The sequence below is a fragment of the Alligator mississippiensis genome, chromosome 5 (assembly GCF_030867095.1).
Source record: "Alligator mississippiensis isolate rAllMis1 chromosome 5, rAllMis1, whole genome shotgun sequence".
In the NCBI taxonomy this organism is placed as follows: Eukaryota; Metazoa; Chordata; order Crocodylia; family Alligatoridae; genus Alligator; species Alligator mississippiensis.
Window position 1 is genome coordinate 191,934,295 of NC_081828.1, and position 21,849 is coordinate 191,956,143.

At 42.4% G+C, this 21,849-nt stretch overlaps 1 protein-coding gene across 10 annotated transcripts in view; it reads left to right on the forward strand.

Annotated features, from left to right (window-relative positions):
- The window catches only part of SVIL (supervillin), a 102,965-nt gene extending 83,691 nt beyond the window's left edge, over positions 1 to 19,274 (forward strand). For all 10 annotated transcript variants that reach the window (XM_019498267.2, XM_059729128.1, XM_019498291.2 and 7 more), the window contains 12 exons: positions 4 to 179; positions 466 to 610; positions 978 to 1,254; positions 3,239 to 3,390; positions 4,399 to 4,504; positions 5,332 to 5,539; positions 9,758 to 9,891; positions 10,511 to 10,666; positions 11,224 to 11,367; positions 16,888 to 17,009; positions 18,045 to 18,200; positions 18,350 to 19,274. In XM_019498267.2, coding sequence (XP_019353812.2) covers positions 4 to 179; positions 466 to 610; positions 978 to 1,254; positions 3,239 to 3,390; positions 4,399 to 4,504; positions 5,332 to 5,539; positions 9,758 to 9,891; positions 10,511 to 10,666; positions 11,224 to 11,367; positions 16,888 to 17,009; positions 18,045 to 18,200; positions 18,350 to 18,436 — 1,863 coding nt within the window. In that variant the 3' untranslated portion in view covers positions 18,437 to 19,274. The remainder of the gene's footprint in view (positions 1 to 3; positions 180 to 465; positions 611 to 977; positions 1,255 to 3,238; positions 3,391 to 4,398; positions 4,505 to 5,331; positions 5,540 to 9,757; positions 9,892 to 10,510; positions 10,667 to 11,223; positions 11,368 to 16,887; positions 17,010 to 18,044; positions 18,201 to 18,349) is intronic.
- The last annotated feature ends 2,575 nt before the right edge of the window (positions 19,275 to 21,849 follow it).

Below are 21,849 nucleotides of genomic sequence, written 5' to 3' on the forward strand. Positions count from 1 at the left end.
TAGGTCCTGGTTTTTGATTTTGGTAGTGAAGTATACGTGTGGCATGGGAAAGAAGTCACTTTAGCACAAAGGAAAGTGGCATTTCAGTTGGCCAAACACTTGTGGAATGGAACCTTTGACTACTCCAACTGTGACATAAATCCTCTAGATCCCGGAGAATGCAACCCCCTCATACCCAGGTATCAAACTTACAGCTATTGGTGTTGGATGTACTTGCTCTCCTATTCATAGTCTGTCAACATATGTTACTGGAAGTTAATGCTGTTGATTTCCTGCAGACTCAATCAGTCTGTAACTGCCAGGTCCCACTCTATTCTGTGGGAACTACAGGCTATTATGATGAAGTGTGTAAAATACTGCCAGGACTAGAGGACTGCATATTGTCAAACAAACACTTTCATTCTTATTTATAGCGTGTAAGTTCAGTATTTTCTCCTCTCCACTCCCCTCTTTTCCCTAAAACAGAAAAGGACAAGGACGGCCTGACTGGGCTGTCTTTGGCAGACTCACAGAACATAATGAAACCATCTTGTTCAAAGAAAAGTTTCTTGACTGGACTGAACTGAAGAAACCCAATGAGAGGAACTCTAGTGAATCTCTTCAGCAGAAGGTACAGCAGATAAATGTACTGAGTATTTTCAACATTTGTGTTCATGTATCTTGGATGGAATAGAAAACTTCAAAAGGTTTTAGTGACATGCTCATTAATAAGGCTGTAAACTAGTACTCTAGACTTCCTGGTAATATTCTCAAATGTTCTGACCTTCGCCTGCCATTAGGGATAGCATCACCGATGGTAAACTTATGTGTTTTATTTTTATTGGCTAACGTTGAGCAGTTTGTTCAACACAGAAAAAGGAAAACAGTAATGCTGCTAAAGAACATAATGCATTCACTGTGCGCTGCTGATGCTGAAATTGTTGAGTAAAAGGAGGAAAACTCCTTAACTGAAAGAAAACTGTTCTGTTTTGTCACAGGAAGAGTCTAGATCTGATTCTAAACCCTGCAATGTCACGCTAATGGTGTCTGTGCCCCAAAATACTGTCGGCACAGTGTTGGATGGAATGAACATTGGCCGTGGATATGGATTTGTTGAAGGAGAAGATGGGAGGCAGTTTGAAATTATCACTGCCTCTGTGGATGTCTGGCACATCCTAGAATTTGATTATAGTAGGCTACCAAAGCAAAGCATTGGGCAGTTCCATGAGGGAGATACATACGTTGTTAAATGGAAGTACATGGTGAGCACTGCAGGTTAGTAAGCAATTGAAATTCTTAATGCTGAGATACTGATTTCTTTTTAGAGAAAACTGCTAATGTCACTAGCAAAATCCAGAATAAAATGTCCTTGTATGTGATGCACTCAGCTACGCAAGCAATCCAGGAAGTCACTTACGCTACTGGCCATTAATCCAACATTTTAACCAAAATATAAGGTAGAATTTTAAGTATGAATGTTATTGGTTGGGTTTTTTTCCTTTCATCCAAATAATATGATCTGTTCTTTCTTTGCTTTTAAACTGATTATCTGTGCATTACCTTTTTTGAGTTAGCTTATCTGCATTCAGGTTTTTTATCCATTCTGGTTTGCAAAATGGCTTGTACTATTATATAAATAGATTGCATCTGCCCATTTAAAGCCAAGTCAGCTAGAAAGCTGAACTAGTGACACTGCTCTAACCAGTCTTGGACAGCAACAAAAAGAGAAGATCCTAGATGGTCGCTCCAAATGGGGCCAAGAGGGAAGGAATCTTTGTACCGATTCTTTAACCACCCTCAGTGGATTTCAGTTTAGATTTGAAAATCTAAACAGGCAAAAAAGACTGAGATAGGTGAATCTATGATCTTGTGCCACAGCTTGGTGTGATCTTTCTGGCACTTTTACTCCTCTGCTCTGAAAATGGAGAAATGAACAGGAGATGGCCTCCATGATAAGTAAAAGTAGTCCATAAATGACAGCCTGGCTTTGTTTGCATTCTAAATGGGGAAATACCAAAATCGGCTGAAGAGCCACATGGCAAAAACATGGCTTCAGGATCTTTAAAAAAGTCAGTCAGAAAATGTGCCTTGAGTCTATATTGAGGTGCTGGGGAATCCAGTCAAAGTGCAACAACCTGTAAATATAGGAGCAGCTGCAGGTAAAGTAAATCATGACCTAGTTGTGTTCATGAAATTGATTCCTTTTGTGACAAACTCTCTTGAAAATGACCCACCTTGAACATAGGCGTGCCAAAAAAGGGGGGGGAGGGGAGGTGGGGCTTTAAAATAGACTCTGAAAGTGTGTGTTCCTGTAGTTGGGCTTGTTTTGATGTAGGAGCCAGCACTTTTTACTGTTGGTGGCTCTGACTTTCAGAAGCAACTAAGCCTCTTTGTGTGCCTAACTTACAACATCCTAGCATCCTGATTTTCAGAGGGTAATTGCTGAAACAACTTAGACTGGAGCATGCACAAATATTCTAGCAGCTTTACTTTAATCTTTTACCTGAACATTTTGTCCTTCACTACATCATAGATTACTGAGTGTTCAGTGGAGAGAGGAAAGCATTCCACTCAGTGTCTTCTTCTAGATCGTGCCTTTTTTTCCCATACATGTCGTGTGCTAATTGTACTAGTAAATGTCTCTCAAAAAATCCTGGCTCCAGCCCTGTGCTCAAACCAACATTTAATATTTAATTGAAAAATAAAATGTTTAATGTCACCTGAAACTATTAAAGAAAGAAGGCAGATACCAACTGTTCCCTGGTCATCTGTTTGTCATTACTCAGAAGCTCCTTTTAGTCTCCTTCTCAATTATAATTCAAATGCCTGTATCTGTCCCGACTGTTGTTCTTTCCAGAAGTGCTCAGCAGCCAGCTCATCATCTTTGCTGCCAAAAACAGTGTAATATGGAAAATGAGGCTCGGAGTACTCTTTTTGGTAACGTGCACCATTTCACATACAGGTTCTCTCAAGTGCTGTCCATTATGAATTCTTTTAATATGATCTTCTTGGCTCAAAAGACTGTGGCCACTCAGTAAAGGCATCTGCATGTAGCTTTTACATCCATCACATGGTGCTCATGGCAGTTCTGCATAGAGGCATCTTGGGCTGGCTGGGTCAGTGTTTCTTAGATTAGTTATGTAGTCAGTGCTGCACTGGATCTGATGTTGCTGAACTGGCTCAGTAGATTTAAAGCACTTGCTGTCCTGATCTATAGCCATTGCTTTCCCTCAGTATGCACTGTTTTTTGCTTTTTCAGTTGGAACCAGGCAAAAAGGAGAGCAGCAAGTGAGGGCTGTTGGGAAAGAAAAATGTGTGTACTTTTTCTGGCAAGGGAGGCACTCCACCGTGAGCGAGAAAGGGACATCAGCACTGATGACAGTGGAGCTCGATGAAGAGAGAGGAGCTCAGGTGAGCTGCCAACATAGCCCTTTTGTAGAGAATTCTGGGTGGAAGTGCTGGATAAGAGACTTCGTTGTTGTCAATTGTTGAATCAGTCCTTGTATGGGAACATGGTGGTAGGATTTCAGGAACATCTTTCTTGTTCTTTTCTGCAGAGGCTGTACCTCTGGCCAGTAGATCTAGGCAGTCCCTTTTCCTTGCCCCAACCCTGACCCTTCAACTTTCATTCTGAAGATATTAAAGCAATGCAGACATGGATTATTATTCTGGGAGCTGCCTTCTTGAAATGGGATTTCTATAATTAGGAAGCATGTGTCTGCTGTCTCTGCCCCACCCCCAAGAATGGATGAAACCATGGTTATGCAAACACCTGTCCTGCCTTCAAAAACAGAACTCCATTTAAGGAATCCATGTCTTCTCACACAGCAGAGGTCCACCCACTTCAGTGAACCCCAACAGACCTTTTTCTGCCAAGTCAAGACCTAAACTTAAATTGTTTGGCAATAAATCTTTATCCAAGTGTGATATTGGAACTACTTGGCTTGAGTAGTTGTAGCAATTTACCTGCAGGAGCAAGGAGCTTAGAAGTTTGCCCTGTTATGGTATCAAAACTACCTCGGGTATCTTTGTGCTACAGCGCAGTTGCTTCTTGGTACAAGGAGCAGGCAGGCAAGGTGCATGATCACACCTGATAATATGTAACACTCTGCAGGTGAACTTAGTCTCTTCTGTCTATTTAATAATTAGTCCCACCAACAAAATTTTTAGGTTTAATCAGCAGCACTTATTTCGCTTAAGCTAATATTAAAGCAGGTTGAAATATACCGTATGTTTAGCCTTCCCACTGCTATCATAAACCCTATTGTTTTGAATGTTGTCATGCTCCTTTAAAATATGGTGGCTTAGAAGCTGTTTAATTTATCTAAACTGATTTAAAATTACTGTTTTGGTGCTCCAAAGGCAGCATTCCCAAGTCTAGCTTTTCTGTAGTTTTAGTCTTGTGCTTTCAATTTCCAGGTACAAGTTCTTCAAGGGAAAGAACCCCCGTGTTTTCTGCAGTGCTTCCAGGGCGGGATGATTGTGCATGCTGGAAGAAGGGAAGAGGAAGAAGAAAACGCACAAAGTAAATTGCTGTTAGATACAGGGTTTCTGTTTCAAGATTCCCTTTTCCAGTAAAAAGGATTTTAAAAGAAGATTCAAGTAGCGCTCTGTCCATCAGAAAGGGACTCATGAAGGCTTCATAAATCATGAGGCTTATTAAACTATTGCTTTCAGGGAAGTTCATTCCTGGCTTGAATTTAAAATGGGTTATATCATCCTGGGAGCAAATTTATTTTACTGTCAAGATATCCATTTCAATTTCAGGTTTAAGTGAATGAAATGCGATAAGCTGCTGTTCCTTCTTGCATATTGCAACAAAAATAGTTTTTTGTTTTGTTTTTTGACGTTTCAGTTTTTCTCTGCCATTTGGGGCTTCTGTTGCTAAAATAAAGCTAAGCTGTTGGGTTTTTTTACCTGCTGAGTACATATTGCAATTCATTCTATGTCTTTGCAGTCCAATGGTAGATTAGAAAGGTTTCAATGATCTTGGAACAAACGTAACCTTGACATTTTGTACTAGGTATTGCAGTTCACAGAGTAGGAAGAAAGATGAGCTTAAAAAAAATGCGATCGTATTAGCCAGTTGTTAACCCTAAGCAGATGCGCACACAGTTCTGAATTTCCATGTCTTTTCCCGGCATAGCTAAAGATCATGTCACAGTGTGATGCTTACTATTTTTCATGAACCAGAATTTTCCAAACTGGATTACATGAGCTTGATCCATTGACTCACTTCATAAAAAATTTCAGGAGGCAGCACATGAACCCATCTCTTTAGGAGCAGATATCTTGAATTGAAAGTAGCTTTTCCAGTATGTAATAACACTGTATTGTTCATGCCCATTCTAGGTGACTGGAGGCTGTACTGTGTACGAGGAGAGGTTCCCAATGAAGGAAACCTGCTTGAAGTAGCGTGTCACTGTAGTAGCCTGAGGTCCAGGACTTCCATGATTGTGCTCAATATAAATAAAGCCCTTATCTATCTATGGCATGGCTGCAAAGCACAGTCTCACACAAAGGATGTAGGAAGAACAGCAGCTAATAAAATAAAAGAACAGTAAGTAGCTAATTTATACCTTGGAGACATTTGTAGTACCTTAACTGTAATAAATAAATAAAATATAAGTCTTGTATAGAATGAGAAATTGCTCTAAGTGTGTACAAGGAAAGGGAGGAATAAGGAAGGCATCTAACTTAGAGTACAGGTTTCTGTTACAAATACAATTCTTATGTGCATTTCCCAGTTGTTTGCTTTAAATTCTCATAAGGTTTAAATACAGTTGCTGTTCTTAGTGTTACTGCATTGACATTGCTTTAAACAGATCAACCATTCTTTTTAGTCTCTGGTAGATTGCATAATCTCTAAAAGTGAAAGTTTTTAAACTGATTTAGCAAAGGTGTTGTGGAGATAAGATAGAAAAAAATAGCTTTCTGAAAGAGGAGGAGCAGGGGAGGAGGCAGTCATGTTGTTTACCGAGGAAGATGCATGAAACCAGGTGGATGAGCTCCACCTGTCCAAGGCTGCAACTGAACTCCAACTAGCTTCGAGCATCAAGGACAATAAAAAGTCCTTTTTCAGATGTGTGGGGAGCCAGAGGAAAAGCAAGGGCAACACTGGACCCCTGCTGAACCAGATGGAACAACTGACAACTGATGTCCAGGAAAAAGCCAACCTATTAAATGAGTACTTTGTGTCGGTTCCATGGGATGCCCATGCCTGCTATGGGACAGGGAGGTCCGGGTGAGGGAGATCCCTTGCCCTCCATCAATGCTGACCTCATAAAGGAACACCTTGAGAAGCTGGATACCTTCAAGTCAGCCGGCCCTGACAATCTACACCCCAGGGTACTCAAGGAGCTGACGAGCATCATAGCCCAGCCCCTGGCACAGATCTTTGAGAACTCCTGGTGCTCTGGTGAAGTGCCGGAAGACTTGGAAGAAGGCCATTGTGGTGCCTATCTTCAAGAAAGGGAGGAAAGTGGATCTGACAAACTATAGGCCCATCAGCCTGACCTCTATCCCAGGGAAGGTCTTAGAAAAGTTTATTAAAAAGGCCATCCTTAATGGACTGGCCGACACCACCATCCTGAGGGATAGCCAGCACGGTTTTGTTGTGGGTAGGTCTTGCTTGACCAATCTCATTTCTTTCTATGACCAGGTGATCTATCACCTGGACAAGGGAGAGATTGATGTCATACATCTTCACTTAAAAAAAGATCTGGTATTCCCATGATGTTCTCATGGGAAAATTGGAGGTTTGTGGGCTTAACTGCTCAACAGTCAGGTGGGTAGGAAGCTGGCTGCAGGGTAGGACCCAGAGAGTTCTAAGGAACAAATTTGTGTCATCCTGGCGAGAAATGGCTAGTGGTGTACCTCAGGGGTCTGTGCTTGGTCCAGTGCTTTTCAGCATCTTTAATGATTTGGATGTGGGGGTGAAAAGCTCGCTGGCCAAGTTTGCGGACAACACCAAGTTATAGGACAGCATGGTTGCTCTTGAAAATAGGCTGCAGATGCAGGTGGACCTAGACAGGCTGGCAAGTTGGGCGGATCGGAACCAGATGAAGTTCGACATTGACAAGTTGTAACGTGCTCCATCTAGGGATGAACAATCCCCAACATACATATAGGCTCAGTGGCGCCAAACTGACTAGCACCACGACTGAAAAGGACCTAGGCGTAATAATAGACCATAGTATGAACATGAGCTGTCAATGCAGTGCTGTAGCCAGCAGGGCAAACAATACTTTGGCATGTATCAACTGATGCATCTCAAGCAAAGCCAGGGAAGTGACTCTTTCACTTTACTCAGCATTGGTGAGACCGTAGCTGGAGTACTGTGTCCAGTTCTGGGTGCCACACTTCAACAAGGATGTGGAAAAGCTTGAGAGAGTCCAGAGAAGAGCTACCCATATGAGGAAAGGCTGAGGGACTTGGGTCTGTTCAGCCTAAAAAAGAGAAGGCTGAGAGGGGACTTGGTAGCAGCTCACTGCTAGATCAGGGAAGTACATGAAGGGCTCGGTGAACAACTGTTCACCAGGGCACCCTTGGAGAAAACCAAGAGTAATGCCCACAAACTCCTAGAAGATTGTTTCAGGCTTAACACTAGGAAAAACTTCTTCACAGTTAGGTTGTCAGGACTGTGAAATTAAACTCCCTCCAGAGGTGGTGCAATCGCCTAAAGCAGACTAGACAGTCACCTCACTACGATCACCTGACCCCAGTTCTCTTTCCTGCCTAGTGCAAGGGTCTAGACCTGATGATCTTGCGAGGTCCCTTCCAGCCCCTTACAATCTATGAATCTAATCTATGAAAGTGATGATAGAATGGAGAAAATGAAATTGTCGAGCAGTGTTTCTCAACCCGTGGGTTGCGACCCAAAAGTGGGTCACTAAAATATATGGAAAGGGTCTCAAACAATCATGGAAAAGTATGGGAAATCATGGATTTTCTCCTTTAAAGGAGAAAAATGTGGGAAACCGTGGGTTCCCCTTGCAGGAAGGCAGAGTTTCAGCCTGCAAGGGACTGCCTGGGGCTGGGGGAAGTTGGAGAAGGGCATGGGTGACTGGTGCCACCTTAATCAGGGGGAGCACATGTCCCCCCCTGTGACTAGTCCCACCAACCAGGGAGGGGGGGTCCCCCCACAGCCGATCCTACCAACCGGGGGGGAGTCCCCCCGTGTCCTATCCTTCTGGGAGCAGCTGCAGCGATCGGCCGCTGCTTGCAGTGGGGCACCCGTTGCCTAATCAGCAAGCATGGCCGGTTGGTGCACCAGCACTCTCAGGGGGTATATGTGCACCGTTGCCACTGGAGGAGGACATTCAGGCACGGGGCACCACATGCACGTGCACGCACACACATGCATGTGGTAGCCAGGAAGCGTAGAAAGCAGCTCCCACAGCTCCCTCCAAGTAAGTCTGTAGGGTAGAGTGGGGTGGGGAGCAGGGGAGGAGACAAACAACTCATCAGGGCGGCACAAGTGATGCATTGGAGGGCATGTGCACCCCCAGATTTGTGCACCCACAGTAGGCATGGGGCTGCAGTCTGGCTGGACCATCACAGGCAGGAAGTGCTTCCATGGCTCAGAGGGCAGCACATGGTTCAGGAGGGCAGAGTGGGGCAGCAAGACTGCATAAGTAGTGGTGGGGGAGGGGTGTGGCAAACATGCTACCCTCACCTCCTGCTGCCACCACGCCACTTAGGCTGTAGCTCTACCCTGGAGGGGAGGTGGAGTAGCAGGTAGCATGGGAGCCTGAGGGGAGCAGTGGAGGTCAGTCCATGGCAGTCGGGTAGAGTCACGGCCCGGTGTGCAAGTGGCTGGCAGCAGGAGGAGGTGAGGGCAGCATGGGCTCTCCCCTCTCCAGTCCATTACTCCTCATGCTGCTGCTGGGGTGGCTGGCACCGGGGTCCCAATGGCAGTGGCAGCAGCAGCCATGACTCTTGAGACCCCATTTTGGATCCCGTCTGCTGGGCCACGGAGGTAGCTTCTGCCCACACTGGTCTGGCAAGGCTGCAACCCCATGCCCAGTGTGCAGCAGGAGGGCGGGGTGCCAACAATCCCACCCCTTCCCCACACACTGGGGGGCTGGGGGTGAGGGGGCAGTGAGTCAGGAGTGATAGGCACCAACAGGGCTTAGAGGGTGGGGTGATGTGAGTTGGGCCTGAGGAGCACCAGGAGGGCCAGGGTACTGCAAGTTGCGAGCAAAGGGCCAGGGGGCTGCGAGTCAGGAGTGAGGGGCACTAGTAATTTGCATTGGGAAAATTGCACAATGATGAATGTCACTTGGGAATAATAGAGGGCCAAATGTTGATATTACTGTTAATATTTTCCTGTTGATGCTGATTTGTTCAGTCTTTAAAATTAAGACTGTTGAACTGCTTTAACTTGTAGTATTTAATAAGTATTTTGGGGACAAAATACTTGTGTGTTTTCTACATAAACTATTTACTGGGTCAGGACTGGCCATCAATGTTTACAAATGGGTACTGGTACCAAAAAAGGTTGAGACCCACTGGTGTAGAGAGCCCATGTGTGAGAGATATTCTTGTGACCTCTGGATCTACACAACCAGTGCTAGAATGGAAATTACTGAAATTTCTTCATTATTCCCTTGTTTCTTCATTATTGCTTGTATTCATTTTGAGATGAATTATACTGGCAAGAAGAAGGATGTCAACGCACGTTGTCAGTTTTGAGGTAATTTGGGCTATTGCCACTGACTTTGCATGCAAATATTTGCTTTAGCAGTAAATGATTCATGTTACTACTTTGTTGTAGATGTCCCCTGGAAGCAGGATTGCACAGCAGTAGCAAAGTGACCATACATGAATGTGATGAGGGCTCGGAGCCATTGGGATTCTGGGATGCGTTAGGAAGAAGAGATCGAAAAGCTTATGATTGCATGCTGCAAGGTAGAGCTGCATTCCGATGCTCTTCACCTTAATCTTAAAATGTTGTGGGACTACTGAGTCACATAAACAACACCTGCCTTAAGAATCTCACTGCTCATGTAAACCAACTGTAGATGGACTAGTGGGTTTTTTTGTTCCTTCTCCCTCCCTATCCTGCATCCACTCCCTAACGTATATTATTACTTACCTTATTATTATTTACATGCACATGAGTACACCCCCCTCCAAGCAACAGTTGACACTACTTTACAGCCACGTAGGGACCAGATTGGTTTGTTAGCGATCTTATTTAAACTCTGCCAAAACTGCCAGTGAAGGGAGCAATGGGATAGATTGTAATATTTAAAATCTGTTTCTAAGGTAGATGGAAGAGTTCACTTCACATAAGTTGCAGAATCCCTGCTCATAAATGAGCCAAGATCAATTCAAACTCATGGTCTAAAACTAAGAGTGGTGGCTGCTGCCCTGACACACCCAGTCTCCATTCCTGAGTTTTGGAAAGCCATTGAGAGGCATTAACTGTAAAAATTGTTTTTATAGAAAACTGTAATAATGAGGCAGTAACCATAAAAGTTGTTTCATATACTAGAAATATTTATTTGTTTGTTTGTTTTAAAAGATCCTGGGAAATTTAACTTCACCCCCCGTCTATTCAGCCTTAGTAGCTCATCAGGAGAATTCTCAGCCACAGAATACATATATCCTGCCAGAGATCCCACTGTTGTCAATTCTATGCCATTCCTGCAGGAAGACCTCTATACTGCCCCACAGCCAGGTACGGTCACTGAATATTACTGTAAATACTTCTGTGATCCTAAACGTGAAATCCCAGAGTAAGCGTACTTGGGGTTCGTTAATGTGCAGTCAAATCTGTAACCTGCCAAAATGCATATATCCTTAAAATACTGCTATTCCAACTTGTAAGTAGAGAAGCCTCCTGACAAGGAGTTGCTTACCAAAGTGACAATTAAAATATTTATGAGTAGGTAGGAGGGGGTGCTGTTTTGCACCGGTATGAGATAAACATGGCTCTGTGTTGATTTAATTTGCAGCAGGAGAGGTTGTGTATAGAAAACCAGAAGAGGTCCAGGATTAAAAAACAAAAGCAAAACTATTTTAGATACTTGGAATTCAGCTCCTTGCTGCTTTGCAGAAATCTTTGTGGTTGAATAAGAAATGGCATTGTGAGCTTTAAAGCAAGTTTCATCCTGACAACCAAAGCCATGGGTGGTTGAGGTTTATCTGAATCTGAGTTGTAAATACTTTCTGAAGAAACAAGATTAATGCTAAGAATGAATGCCCGGTATCTTTTGTTCTTGTTTGGCTATATAGCACTTTTCCTTGTTGACAATCATCACGAAGTGTATCTCTGGCAAGGTTGGTGGCCTGTTGAAAACAAAATTGCTGGATCAGCTCGAATCCGATGGGCTTCAGATCGGAAATGTGCCATGGAAACAGTACTTCAATACTGCAAAGGTAACAAAGATCCATTTGGACTGGTGCCAGCCCCATTTATCTTGAAGTTTTCTGTGACACTTTTCAATACAGTATATAAGGCCCAGATCTACAATCTTGTTTAGGCACATAAGTATTTCCCTGGTGAAATAAATTGGCCTGATGAGCTTCAGTGTGTTTGCAAGTTCTCCCCCACAATCATTCCATTGTGACATCTGAGAGGATAAATAGGTTTCATCTGAGGAAAATAAAGTTTACAATGTATCTATCACTGGCATCAAAGTTAGTGGCATTGGTCAGGTTCTCCAGTGGAAAAGGAGGAAGGAGATGGGTGTGGAGGAAACAGTACCCCCACGGGACTCCATAGATTTGAACTGTAGCAACCTGGTCCCTAGGGATGGCCACGACACCACCTGGTGTTTACATGACTCCTGCCCCACTTCCGGTCCTTGGAGCCATTTTTACCTTTCCTGCCATGCCTCAATGCCTCCCCACAGGCTCTGGCCCTCCCCACTCTAACCTGTCCTATCTCTCACTCGGGCTCTCTCACCACTTTGCAGGGTTTGAAACCCCAATTGCCCCAGGCACCCTGGTACATAGCCTCCAATCCTCCCCTACAACTACAATCTGGTCCTCTGGTATCAAACTTAAAATGCAACACAAACGCAAGCAACTGCTTCCAAACTAAGTAAGTCTCCCCCACTCACTCTGCATCGCCCTGTAAGCCATACTTCCCTTTGAGCTCTCTCCTCCCAGCTGTCTTGGGTGGGTTGGATACAGTCTGTCAGTTGTAGCCCCTGTCTCCCATGAGCTCCTCTCCCTGAGCTTGCAAGGCCAGACCGCCTGCCTTGCTTCAGGCACTGGGCTTATGTGCCCTGAAGGCACTGTCCCTTCTGGTCAAGTGACTCCCTAGTCATACACAGGGGTTTCATCTCTTGCCTAATGACCAGCCTGCTTTTCCCTGCTGCAGCTTAACAGCTGGTTGCAGCCTTTACTCTGAGGCAGCCTGGAAATCTGCCCCACACAGCAAGCTTATTACAGTGCAGCTAGATTTTGCTTGGCTGCCTGCCTACACAGTAAGGTTGGCCTGCTGCACTTACCCAGTTGGTCATGTAATAGAACCAGGGGCTTCTGTTACTTTAGGGGAAAAGAAAGTAGTAATTACTCATCACCACTCTAGGGGTCCAGTAAGAGAGGAATGATTACTGTCATAATGATGCTGTCCAATCCACTTCTCCTTTTTTCACTTAGTAGGAAACTTCTTGTACACTTCATTTCCCCTTCTACACATCATTAATGTGGCAGAGCCACAAAACTGCTTTATTGTTGATGCTTGCCAGGTCCTCATCCTGGATGCGTGGGTGTGCTGCATGCATGAGGAGGTAGCCAGCAGACTGTGGTGCATCACCACACTCACATATTGAACTGTCCTTTAAGCCAATCTTATAGAGTGTGGCATTAAAGTGTCCAGCTCCAGAGTGAGTCCTGTTTAGTTTAGTCCATAAGTTATGGGGGAGCTCATACCCAGGTGGATAGGGTGTTGGGTTGCTTATGAAGCAACCTACCAAGTAGGAAACTGAAATCTGTGGAAATTTCTAAGATGGAAGCATTGAGATGTGACCTTTATCTATCTATGTGACCTTTGTATGCAAAGGTTGCAATGCTGCTGGTTTTTGAATTCTGATGATGCAGCATCTGGGAATTCTTGTGATGTAGCTTCTCGGTGTCTATGATTAAGAATGTGGAGTTAAAGATGGTTTGGTAGCTGGAAGGGGCCCAGTCTATCAAATGCTAGCTTTTGAGGATTGGGCAAGCTGCTGCATTTCTCGGGAACTTGGGTTTGAGGAGGAGATGGTGATGATGAAACCACCTTCCTCTTTGATCACTAACTCCTTCACAAAGGATATGAATATTATCTCCATCTAACAGATTGGGTGACTGACACACAGCCTTGAAGCGATACGTTCAATGTCACCCAGTTAACCATTGGGAGTTGGGTGTCCTGGGACTTTAGTGCTTGCTGTCTTCTACCCCATGCTGCCTTCATTTATCTAGGGTTTTCTTCCTTGGCTTTTACCAGCAAAGAGACTCTGCTTTGCAAGTTGTGGCTTGAATGTTTCCAGAAAATTTTTAACTCCAGCAGATGTGATGATGCCAGGGAGATAGATAAATGTTGTCTGCGCTGTTTTGAATTTTTTGTCCCTTAGCTTCTCCAATATTTAGATGTACAGTAGGATGAGAGCTTGTCAGGTGCCTGCTTGGTCCTGTGGTTCAGATTATGCATCTCAAAAGGATCTCACTGAATGCAGTTGTTCTGCTGGCCATGATTTTGCAGCAGAAAGTTCTTTGTTCCTTTTACTGGAGTAATATGCTTTCAAGGAGGCCTTCATGTGTATATGGATGAATGGATTTGGAGCAAGGTTCTACCATCAAAAAGCTAATATTCAAAGCAAGCATACTGCATGCCAAAGTTCATCCGAGTACGACAGTGATGTCAATCCAATGGAAGGGAGTATTATTTGATTATGGTGTCTGAGCAGCTGTTTTCATTGTGGTTTGGTGGTTCCCCTGTCAGATGCATGGAAGACTTTCTACAGAGTTTAAGCTTTTGTGAGCTAACAGGCTCTGGTATCTTGTTAATTTAATGAGACAGAACAGTTAAATATCACGAAATACTAAATATGCCGTTATCCTAAATGTGTAAAACAAAGCAACAAGGATTCAGTTCCATAATTCAGAATATTGCAGTATTTTCTTATGACTCCTTTTTGGCTTACAATAAGTGTACAAATTTACTGTATAGTATGAAGAAAGTTGGTTTGTAGCTTTCAGTAATAACTTCAGTATCCCTCCCAGTACTTCCTTGTGCATAAATCTTATTTAAGCCATCAGATGTTCTTGAAAGCATTTGAAGCTTTATCTGCTAAATCAGCAGACTGTTTTAGAGTGCTGAGTTCCAGATAGCTAGCATGGGTGAGGATCTTCCGTTCCTTGCATGGAAGGAGCAAGCTTGTTTGTGTGGAGGGGGCAAAATTAATGTTGTACTTTAATTAAAATGGCAAAAATGTTTTCTCAACTCAAATATGCCAGATGGCTAAGCCTGTAAAGTATCTGGTGAAAGCGCCTCATATATGCATATGTATATATAAAATCACTTTGGCATTTAACTGAATTAAGAGGAGAGTAGTCTGTCTAGTCTAGGCTGACAAATTTTGCAAAATGCCCGTCTTTTTTTCACTTGGCAAATTCAGATTCCACAGCGAACGTGTTTGGAATGGTGGAGGCTTAAGAAGAAAACGTTCAGATGAGAAATCTCCTGTCAAAGTTGTATAATTTAAAGGTTCATGTGCTAATTTGTTTACTGGAATACCCGATTAAAGCTCCTTAGAGAAGTCTGAGTTTCATGCTACTGAACAATTTCTCACTTTTTTGCAACCAAATGTTTGACCTCAAGCAAAACACTGTTCTTACATTTTGCAAACTTACTGAAAAAATGATAGCCAACTCCAGCATAAGAACATAGTAATTGTCATTTACTGGGCCAGGCCATAGGTATCCTGTATCAGAGTGACAGAGTAAGTGCTAAAAAGGAGAATGAACTGGGTATGACCAATGTTGGAACCCCTTGGATTTCATCAATCCCTTTCTTTGTGTTTTAAAGTGTAGGTATGGGGTGGGATAGCTGACCAATACCTCGTCTGCCACAAGTGAGCTCTCAAAAGGTTCTCTTCTCACTAGGAAGCTGCTGGATGAGATAGCAAAGTGGATGTGGGTTGATGACCTAGGGGTCTGCTGTGGTGTCTTCTGCTTTCTCTGCACCTGTTTGAGAGGGTTTAGGGTGAGAGGGAGCTAATGGAACGGTGCTGCTCAATTTAGGAACACTCAAGAGAGCTGACCATCTAAGAATGCTCTTGTGTCCCTGATGGCTGTGAATTCAGCTGATCAGGAATTTTTTTCCCCGTCTATACATGGTATAATGACTTGCAGCTGTGTCCCTCCCTTCCAGAAGTGAATGCTACCAAGTTCTCCCTGGTGTTTGGTGGTAGCATTAGTAGTATTCAGCAGCCACAACACGTAGAAATTGTAGTGGTCCAGTTGGCCAAAGGGGAAAATGTTATGAGTGGTCCATAAATTATTTTGACTTCCCATTAGGTTCCAGGTGTTCATATACTCTCTATCTTAATGGCTGTGTCCAGACACGCATGGATGTTTGGTTCCTCAGGGACAACCAGTGGTGGTGCATGGCAGGTTACCCTGGGTGAGGTAGGGGAGGCAGGGGCCAGCACTGGGCTAGCCCCAGCAACCTTCCTGAGGTTCTGGGGGCCTCCTGGGGATGCAGCCACGTCACTCCTGCCATGCGGAGCCTGGTTGGCAGCGGAGTACAGATATCCAGGAGCCAAAAACCCTCCTTACTGCTCCCTTGCAGCATGGAGACCAATGGAACATGCAGTATGCCGTGCTGCAGACATGTCTGCTGTGCCACATACCGCACAGCCATGCTTATCTGGACATGGCCTTTGTGGCTGAACTTCTAACTGCCTGTATCCTGTCTTGTTCTCCCGTGTTAAGAACAACTGACATGTTCTCAGGAGGCCCTCAATCCTTAAGCTCCTGGCCAGTCTTTTTTTCAATAGTCCTTTTCAGTTTTGTTCTGGAATTCACTTCCTGTATTGATCTTGCTAATCTTGAGTTTCTTTTCACTTACCTCCTTATAGGGCACATCTACACAAGTAATTACTGCTCCAACCCGGCTCAATGTGCTGTGCATGAATAAACTCCAGAGCATATTGCTCCAGAGTTTTTTGCTTGGGGGTGCACCATTTGAACATGTCCAGGAGCAATAAACTCTAGAGCAGTAAGCTCTGGAGTTTATTCATGCGCTGCACATTGAGTCGGGTTGGAGCAGCCCCAACTGGTAAGGGACCCAGGGAGTCAGCCTGCCAGCCCAGGGCTGCTACCTCCAGCTCAAAGTAACTGCGGAGGGGCTGGCTAGGTCACAACGGTGCTTCAGCGCAGGGCTAGTTGGCAGGCAGCCCCCACACTGAATCACCCTCGTGTCCTAACCAGCCAGGGCACCATCTACACGTGCGCTGCTGCAGAGGTTTTACTCTGTAGCAGGATAGTACTTGTATTTACAAATACTACCCTAGTGCCAAGTAAATTAGTTTACTCCAGCCTAATAGAGGTGCACATGTAGTCACCAAAATGTTTACTGCACAGTAAATGTCTTCTGAAGACACTCCCATAAGGTGATGGCTTAGGTATAGGATAGGGTAGACTCATGTTTGGAGGTTTGTTACTTTTGGTTTTTTGCATGTATCCATGTCCCCAGAAAGACTCAATTTTAGATATTGAAATATTAGACATTTTAAAATTGCCTTAATTTACAAAAGAAACTGTGATTAATTAAATCTTATATCACAAGCTTACTTGTGACTTTAGAGAGAGGGCTTGGCTAAACTTTTTTTTAGTCAGCATAGAATGTAAAGCTGCAAGACGATTCATATCCTAATTTGTGTTTGTATATATTGAATGTTACAGGGAAAAATGTTAAGAAGCCTCCCAAATCCTACCTAATTCATGCTGGTCTGGAACCCTTGACATTCACCAATATGTTCCCAAGTTGGGAACACAGAGAAGACATTGCAGAGATCACGGAAATGGTAAGCAAGTCTTTCATTGCAATTGTCAGGGTCACGCATTCCTACAGTGGTGGTACTGTATTTTTATGTCAGTAACAACCAGTGTATGTTGTGCTGTGAAGTTCCAAACTTCAACAGATTAAACTGAATAGCACAGTTCAGGGATCTGGAAAAAGGAGCATCACTGACACAGTTGGATTTTGATATGGCCATTGTTTATTTTTGCATGTAAGGAGTTTCTTTCAGTTTCTCTAAAAAGAAGTAATACGTGTGTGTTGCTTTTTTGAAGAATAACAAATTAGGTTTGGGGTTTTTTAACCTCAAATCCTAACTTAAAAACAAAATTGGGGTGCTGTATATATGAGCTAGGCAGATCTTTTATCAAAACCCATAGTTGTCTCCCCGAAAACCACACTTCACCTTTCTACCAAAAGACTTGGATTAATGTCTGCTCTCATTTTAAAAAGTACCCTTGCTTTAATTGGAATGTTTCTAATTGGGACATTTCAGGGAGGCTGTGAAACTTGAGAGAAGTAGGCAGCCTCATAGATGATTTATATCATTATCTCTACACTACTGTCATCGCAAGGTTACAATGGTATAGAGCACAAGGTGGTCCAGGCAGATCCCTGTATCCACTTCCCATCTGGGAAATGGAGTTAATACCTTGATTCTGTGTGACTGCTTTATAAGCCTCTCAGGCAAAGAGTGAAATAAGCTGATAGTGTAAATTGCTAGTGTGAGTCTTCTGTAGTCTTCTGACTAATCTGGTATAGTCTTCAGAAGCAGAAGTTAATGTTTGAAATGGACATTTTTAAGAGCATAAGGAGCCCTTCTTTTTCAAAAAACAAATATTTTATAATAACCAAATGTTTCTGGAAAAGAAATTTAGTCCCCAGTGTGCTTAGTTTGTTTTTTCCCCAAAGCCAGGGGCAAGGTAACCATCCCCAGGCCAGTATGGTTTTGATACCATTTGTTGAGTTGACTTTATGTGAAATCACTAGGGAATGGTTTCAGTAAGATGCTTCTGACTCTTCTTATTTGTTTCCCCTTCAGGATGCTGAAGTTTCTAATCAGATAATCCTTGTAGAAGATGTGTTAGCCAAGCTGTGTAAAACTGTGTATCCCCTGGCAGATCTTCTAGCAAGGCCTCTGCCTGAAGGAGCTGACCCACTGAAGCTTGAAATTTACCTTTCGGATGAAGATTTTGAGGTTAGTGGGGGGAAACAACTGTGTGTTGGGAGGGGAGTGTTTTTAAGTTTGCACACATGCGTATTGCATCACTCCTGCATTCTTGTGATTATGCTTGAATGCGTGTCCTAACACTGGCATGTCTCTGTTCTGTTTTGTTTTAAACTTAGGTCGCGTTAGAAATGACAAGAGAGGAGTACAATGCATTGCCCTCATGGAAGCAGGTGAACCTTAAGAAGTCAAAAGGACTTTTCTGAATTGTGTTGTCATTTAAAAATAGTGCTGGAGGGATCTCTGTTGTCACATTCAATACCTTTGGACCAGCAAAACAAACTCCTCTGGTTTAGTATTCAAGAATCAATATAGCTATGATCTGAAGTACTCTAGATCCTACCCAAGCTGTATGTAAATGTGTGAGAACATTATTGTTTCACCTCCAAGGGTAATGCGTTTAAATTCTGCTCTCCTATGCACTTAAACAGTAGTTTCTCAAGCAACTGCTGCACCTGTCCGTTGGCTATATATACAGACTTGCCATTTTGTTTTTGAAGAGGTTCTCTTTGTAAAGTGGTATTTTGTTAGTTTGTGGATTAAAAAGAATTTATATTTATATAAACACATAAAACATGTATTTAACAATGCAATATGTATTCACTTTCAAGACTTCCATGTCAAAAAAACCCAAGTAGCTGGGTGGCAGTTGCTTTTCTGAATTAGCTCTGCCACCAACCTGTATCTCTTATGCATTCTGAAAAGTTTCTCTTTGCAATAGATAATGAATTGTTCTCAGTGCTGCTTCAGGTGCTAAATTGAACAAAGCATTTGTATTTATGGCATGAGTTTCTTGAGAAACTATGCGACTCAAACTTTATACTTTAATATCCAAAAATGTATAGTGCCTTGTTTTTTGTGTACAGTTTATATACAAAAAGATTGGTCTGCATTTTGAAGATGGCTTAGAATGGTCTCCTATGTTACTTTTATAACGATAGAATAAAAACATCTCAGTTTCTAATACTTGTTGTAAACAGTAAACACGTCTTTTGTGATATAAGAACTTAAAGTGAAAGCTTCCAAATAAACTCTTAGCAATGCTCTGACTAGTCATTATTTACACCTATACGCACTACTAATTTAATTAAAAATGCTCCATAATACTCATAATATAGTATTTACATCTGAAATCTTTGAAACATTGACAAGAATCGATATGGTATAATGAGACAAATGCAGACAATGCAGTAAAACTTAAATTTATTATGCAAAAGCTAATGCTACCTCTTGAAAAAACTGTACAAGTGTTTTGTTTTCAATTGCCCCTTTTTATACTTGATGTAACATGTTTAGCCAATTTTAAACTTACCAAGAATGTGTGATTGTAAGTAAAGCTCTTGAAAAGTAATCAACATGGTATTGCATTTGTGTTTCCATTCTCTCAAAAAATAGTGAAAATTAAAATATGGCCATTTATTACTTTGGCAATTGGGGAATTGTATGTTTTAAACAGCTTAAGAGTATCATTGCTTGAAGTTTTGTCGTTTTCAGGTATTGGCTATTTCTGAACTTGATTTTGTGAAAGGATTGTTACTTTTGCAATATCATAATGACTCTTAAGTGCACAGTCCTGCAAGTACAAGAAACTTGTCTAGATTTCTACAGCTGCTTACCTGTTTGCAAAGATAAAATGCCTTTGTTAGCCATTCTTACCAAGTGACTTTAGACTTCTGAGGGTTGCTGTTCTTGATGAAGACCACTGGGAAGTAAAGTAGAATTTTAAGTGTAGGACAATATATTTAGCTTCTTGCTTGTAATGCACACCTTTTGCTCAAAGATCACCCCCACACTGAAACTGGAGTACATGTATTAAGCAGGGAAGCTGATTTGCTGACCAGGAGAGAAGCCACCCTGCTTTGATTTTTTGTTTGTTTGTCACTGGGCATCAACTGCTGCATTACTGTTCAGGCAGCTGAAGGAGTTAGTTGACTTAATGGCTCGTTCTTCTCCTCTCCAGAGGTGTTTAACTGTCATCTCTCCTTTTTAATGGTCTTCTTTAACATTCAGCTAATCAAGCCAATCTTTCTTAGAGTGTTTTTGCTGTCTGCTAGCTCCTTCTGATCTCTGTCCTCCTGATTCATAGCTTTAGAGACTCCTTTAGCTCTTTTTTTCAAAATCATATCCACTTGTGGAGACCAGTCTTCAGCAACAACTAGAGTTAAATATTTACTTAAGCAGTAAAGGCAGAGTGATTCAGCTGAAGAGTAGGCTCTGTTCCTTCTCTCTGCAGCCATAACTCTGGAAAAATCTTTTTTTCTTCATCCTGCATTTCAAAAACAAAGTGTATATTATATTCTGGGTCATGTTTTATGGGAAAAAAATACAGTGCTTCAAATTCTGGTCTAAGAGAAACTTAGAATTAATGTTTTGTGACCCTTACTCATGGATTCACTTTGAGCCTAGGCTGTAGAGGTAGTAAGTGGCTGTACTTAAATTTGGTCTCTACAACATAACACAAATTCTCATAGTACAGTTGACTTTGTTTTCACCATTGGTGGGAAAATCATTGTTATTTAAAACACAATTGATGCTGTTCCTGACACCTGCAAACCTTCTCCTAGGACTTTAAAACTGCTTGCCCAATTTGCATTTTTTGGATTATAAAGATCAGTGGAAGACAACGCAAAATTCACTGTTACCAGCCCATGCGCTTTTCTATGATTCTCTCTCGATTTACTGTTATCTTATAGACTCAGATTCCTTGAGTCACATATTATGAAAATATCAACTTTGACATGAAAAATTAGGTTCTTGCACTTGCAGTTACATAGAAACACTAGAAAATGAAACTTGGTAGTTTTCTAAAATCAGAAGACAAATAAAGAGCCTGAAATGTTTGTTTACATTCTTAGTGTTTTGAGCAAAACCCATGTCTCTGGTAGACAATACTGAGCAAGTATTCATAACAGTCTGCAACAGAATTGGGGCACACTTCAGTATCCCCTAAAATTTACTGCCTGTTGCCCCCTTCTCTTGAAGGGGAAAGACTTGCAAAAAATAAAGGAGGGGGGAGAGGGAGACTTTCTTTAAACCTTTCAGACATGCTTGTTCCCTGCATGGGAAGTAAAGCTCAAACTGGTTTTCTTAAAACAGACTCCTAAGAACATACCTAGATCTTTGAAGGTGGAGGGCACTCAATATAGAAAAACCCAGAGCCTGACACTGTGGACTTGAGGCAGGAGTGTGGTTGGAAATGATCACAATCACTATAACGTAACTTCAGCCATTGTGATGATTAAGTTCCTAATGGACTAGCATTTTGGTAGTTTCACAAACTATCAACTTCCCTCTTTCAAACATATGATCCACAGTTAGGACTTTTATCTCAGGATTTTTGAAGAGCACACTATCTAGATTAGTGTAGAGCTCTTCCTTCTAGATTATATGTGCAAGTATGTTTATGCAAGGATTTGTTAGCAGTGAAACGGGCTGGAAACTTGAGCACATTAATATGCCAAAACAACAAATAAAACCTCACACTTGAATAACCTGCAGCTGGTATGTTTCAGTTACAAGAAGAGGATAATGAAGCATAGGAAGGAAAAGAAACATATAATCTAATCTTTGACTACTGTTTTCTTCCAATTGGTTTCAATAATTGGTACTTAGCTAAGCA